The sequence below is a fragment of the Chaetura pelagica genome, unplaced genomic scaffold, assembly GCF_000747805.2.
Source record: "Chaetura pelagica isolate M959 unplaced genomic scaffold, ChaPel_1.0 scaffold833, whole genome shotgun sequence".
Classification (NCBI taxonomy): domain Eukaryota; kingdom Metazoa; phylum Chordata; class Aves; order Apodiformes; family Apodidae; genus Chaetura; species Chaetura pelagica.
In genome coordinates, this window is record NW_009952821.1 from 60,302 (window position 1) to 65,057 (window position 4,756).

At 39.9% G+C, this 4,756-nt stretch overlaps 1 protein-coding gene across 1 annotated transcript in view; it reads left to right on the forward strand.

Moving 5' to 3' along the window:
• Positions 1-290: 290 nt before the first annotated feature.
• The window catches only part of PIAS1 (protein inhibitor of activated STAT, 1), a 37,433-nt gene continuing 32,967 nt past the window's right edge, over positions 291-4,756 (forward strand). Inside the window, exon 1 of the mRNA XM_009995135.1 lies at positions 291-734. Coding sequence (XP_009993437.1) covers positions 293-734 — 442 coding nt within the window. The 5' untranslated portion in view covers positions 291-292. The remainder of the gene's footprint in view (positions 735-4,756) is intronic.

Below are 4,756 nucleotides of genomic sequence, written 5' to 3' on the forward strand. Positions count from 1 at the left end.
TACAAGCTTTGTTTTGTACTGGCAACTTGTCCTCTTGTTCCCCCTCTCCCCAGACTTGCTGTCTTGAATTGTGTATAGCAAATGGAAATGCCTTTAAAAATTGCTTAGTACAGACTTTTAGATGTACACGTGAACAAGTTCTGTTTTACATTGTATTTCATTAGTGGGGAAGAGCAGTGCTGGTGTGCCTTTAAACACTGTATGCTTAATGGGTTTAGGCCACATTCTAATGTTAGTGTTTAAGATGCTGTAACTTGAATACTAATTTTTTTGTTTTGTTTCTTTTAAGCAAATGGTTATGAGCCTTAGAGTTTCTGAACTGCAAGTGCTCCTGGGCTACGCGGGGAGGAACAAGCACGGCCGAAAACACGAACTTCTGACCAAAGCACTGCATTTGTTAAAGGCTGGCTGCAGCCCTGCTGTGCAGATGAAAATCAAAGAACTCTACAGGCGAAGGTTCCCTCAGAAAATCATGACACCTGCAGACTTATCCATCTCCAGTGTACACTCGAGCTCCATGCCAGCAGCTTTGTCTCCGTCTACCATTCCACAGCTCAGTTATGATGGTCACCCTGCCACCTCCCCATTGCTTCCCGTTTCGCTTCTGGGACCTAAACATGAACTGGAACTCCCCCATCTCACATCTGCACTCCACCCTGTCCATCCTGACATAAAACTTCAGAAATTACCTTTTTACGACTTGTTGGATGAGCTGATAAAACCTACCAGCCTAGGTAAGGTTGCAAATGCTGTAATAATATTTGAAGCCCTTTTTTTTTTTTATTTTTTTTTTTTTTCCCCAAGAGTAATAGGTGAATTCAGCTGCTAATGCAGTAACTGGTTAAATATTGCATCACACCAGTGTTTAGAGAATTGCTATTTTTGGTAACTTTTGGAACAGATTGTTCTACATGGAGAGAGATCTTACGTAACGCTCATTAGTTGCTTTGGCTGAGCCACTAAACGTTGTTCAAAGATCCGTTATATTTAAGGGGCAAGTTTGACAAGAAACAAGCTAAACATTTCAAAAAAGGAAAAACTTGCTGGCTTTCACTAGCTCTCATAAACCATGGGGTTTAATTGTCCCTTCCCAACTGTTCTGTAATTAAAAAGAAACCCACAAAAAAACCCCCAAATCCATCAGGTCTACAAAATCTTCTCATCTGTGCTGGGAAACAGTGCCAAGCTAGATGGTTGCTGTGATCCATTACAGCCTGAATGCCTGAGTTTAGGAAGACTTGTGATGATTTTTCTGGTTTTTTTTCAGTTGTAGCTGATTTTCTTTAAACTGTCTTTTGTGTGAAGGTAGAAATCACTTGTGTAGCTGCTGAGAATAATCTTGTGCTTACAGAGCATTATGTAACTACGTGTGATTTTTCTGGCTCTGACTCCACGTCGCACTTAACAGTGTGGTTAACTTTTAATACTCCTAAATACTGCTTAAATACAATAGTCCTGTTGATTTCTGGAGGGGCTGCTTACGTGTTGGAACCTTCTGCTTTCTTGAAATCCTTGAAAAGATTCGTTATGAGAGTAGCTGGGAGGGGGAGGAGATGTGTGAGAGCAGAGATGGGGAGATGGTGGATGATTGAAAAAAAAAAGCCCTTTGTGAAAGAGATCCCTTGTAAATAAAAATGAGCAGGTACTTTACATTAACAGTCTGAACAGCTACAGGGATGAAGGAGGCCTGATGGTGGTCTGCAGATTTCTGGAGTATGTTGTTTGCATTTTTTTTTGTTTGTTTGTTTTAACTTTTATAACTGAGACATGGAGGGAAAGCTAGATAGTTTTTTTTTATATCTCATCTTCTGGTTCAGATAATCTTTTAAGAGGTATACTGTGTCTGCTTAGCTTGAATCTAAAACCTAATTGATTAATAAGCATTCCAGGCAGTGCTGGTGGTGCAGGATAATTAGGTACTCAGTATGTATCTCATCACTATTACATTATAAATACTTTAAAATAATGCTATAATTTCTGTAAGACATTCCAATGCAGGAATTATGGTATGCATTTATTCCTAGATGTGGTAAGAACACTTTGCTGTCAGCTCCATGTCTTGACAAACCAGCTCCCAATGAAGAGATCATAATTCATGCTCTGTCATGTCTTATTGCTTGAGGAGTTTATATACAGTAGGTTGGGGTTTTTTCCACTTTGTGGACTCTTGAGTGTCAGGGTAAGAAGATGGAAGTGGATGAGATTCCAGCCATGCCTTTTTAAGCCGCCTCTGTCCTTCCAGTTAACTTAAAGATATGTTTGGGGATTTTGTTTTGCTTGTGTATCCTGTCAGGAGATGTATTTGTTTGTCTGAAGCAATACTACTAAAAAGCTTTATTTTATGTGATTTTGAGGGAAGAGAAAACTGCAATGTCCGTGCCTGTGAGAAATGATTGGTTGTTTCCTTTTGTGGTAGCAAGTAATGTTACTACAGATTGTAAAATATAAATAACTGTAAATGTCATGAAGGTATTTTAGAGTAATAAGTATATATGGTAATGAAAAAAAAAAGGATTAATAACCAGTGATGGGCAGCTTTCTATGCTTTCAAAACAGCTCAGGGCAGTTGTGTCTGCAGCTTAGCAGTTTTAAGTGAAAGTATGGATCAAACTTGTATTAATTTTCTCCATTTATACAGTTACTGATACTTGTAACTAAAAACAGCCTTAAATAATTTATTGAATATTTGCTCCAAATGGTTCAGGCATCCTTCTCCCTGCTGCAAACAGTCTGGGTTTCCTCAAATGTCCAATTTCTAAGTTCCCTGGCTTTGTTTTCAAATGCATATTACAAACACTCAGACGAACTCCTTGGCATTTGGCCAGCATTTCAGCATCCCCTGCTTGCTTTTTCCCATCAGATTCCTCATGGGGTGTAGGGATAAGAAACTTTTGAATGTACTCAGTTTCCCTCCACCACAAGAAGAAAATGATGACCTGATGTGGAAGTTTGAAAAATTATCTCCCTGCTTAAAATGGAAACTACTTGAATAGAAAAAAAGTGTGTGAGAGAAAGTAAGTGTGATGGCTGCTAATTTTGGGATCTTTAGGTTCTTCTGAAGTGATGGTTGTTATGAAGAAGGTTTGCTCTAGTAGTCTTCAGTCCCATCAAGTCATGATTATTAATTTGAAAAACAATAATTTGACAAAGCCTCAGGGAAGGGAGTTGCACAGCAGGGCACTTGAACATGCATTCTGTGCCCAAATATTTTACGTAGGTGGGTAGTACACAAGCTAATGTGAGTAACAGATAAGGAAATTAAATTTGCTAACTCTCTTTTTTTAATGTCGAGAACAAAAGGAGGAAATGGATGTTACCTTCTTACACTTGCTTCCTCAAAATGTAGCTCTGAGCTGGGATTCCAGTTGACTGCTGGGGGAAGCCCAGGGCTCTATCCACTCCTACCCTTCCCACCAACAGCTGTTGAGGATCTTCACTTCAGCATGGCTGGCTGGAGCATATATGACAAGCTAAGGTCAGAAGGCTCTTGGCTACCTTTGTGGGGTTTTTTTTAACTTTCTCTGGTTGACAGCAGCCCATACAACTCATAGCAGTGAGTAGGATGCTTGCAGAAAAGCAGACTTGCCTAGCTAGTTGAACTTGTAAACTCAGCTTGTCCCACCTCAGCCTGCTCGTGTTTGAAGAACTGAAGATTGCAGCTAGGCCCTGCTGCCAGGGGGATGCTTCTGCTGTTCCTCTGCTCAGATTGCAGGGTCTCTTCCTTCCTTCTGAGCGTTTCAAATCCCTGACTCCTGCATGGCTCTTCCAGAGCCGTGTGGTTGATACAAATAATGATGGCTGTGCTGCTGGGCAGAGACAGCGTTTGCTGTGCTCCCCAGACAACTGTCTGTAGGCTTGTTTATCTGAGATGAAGGGATATCTGGCCATGTTCAGTGGAGCTGTAGAATTTTATCTATATTTTATTAGTCATCCTTGTTGCAAAATAGAGAAAGGATCTATATTGGATGTTTTTTGTGTACAAGCCAATTAGGAGTGCTCTGAAAGTGTATGTTGGTGGACGAATCTGTACACTGAGTTCTTGCAGCACTGGTGAGAATTCTGAGCACTCTACCCCATGGTTAACCACCATTTGATGTGATTATGTGACTGTTTTGGGTTTTTTTTAGAGGAAAAGCTATCTAGTTTGGCCCTGATGGAATGTATGAAAGTTGCCTTATTATTGTGATTTCTCTGTTTAATAGAAACTCCTTTACATGGGAGAATTTTGCTTGTTGCTGTCTCAAGTGAAGCTGCAGCTTTCACTGAATTTTTCCCTGTTTTCAGCCCCCAGTGCACAGACACTGCTAATTGGTTGTTTTTTAAGCCAGTTTTCTAAAAGTAACTTCTAACACACAGATAACATCTCTTTTGTGTGGTGAAATGTGTTTACTATGAGATGAGTAATGAGTACCAGAATTCTGCCAGATGATTATGGAAGGGACAGGAGATAGTTAAACAACATCTTAAAAATACTTCTTGTTACAGCATATGTCATTCCTAATTGCTTTGGCTGTGTAGTTGTTCCAAAAAGCATTTTAACTAGATTATAGGTCTTTACTTACCTGTAAGGGGAAATTAGCCTTTTCTTCTTGATTCAAGGGATTAAAGAGACTGTGGGCTCTGCTACTCTTTTAAAAGCTCTCTTAATGGCATATGCCTGATCACCCTACCTTTTATTTGTTGTGCTTCAGGTTTGAGTGGTGTGGAACACAACACTGAGACTCAGAACTAAGCTGTGGAAATCAGGATTTTTCCC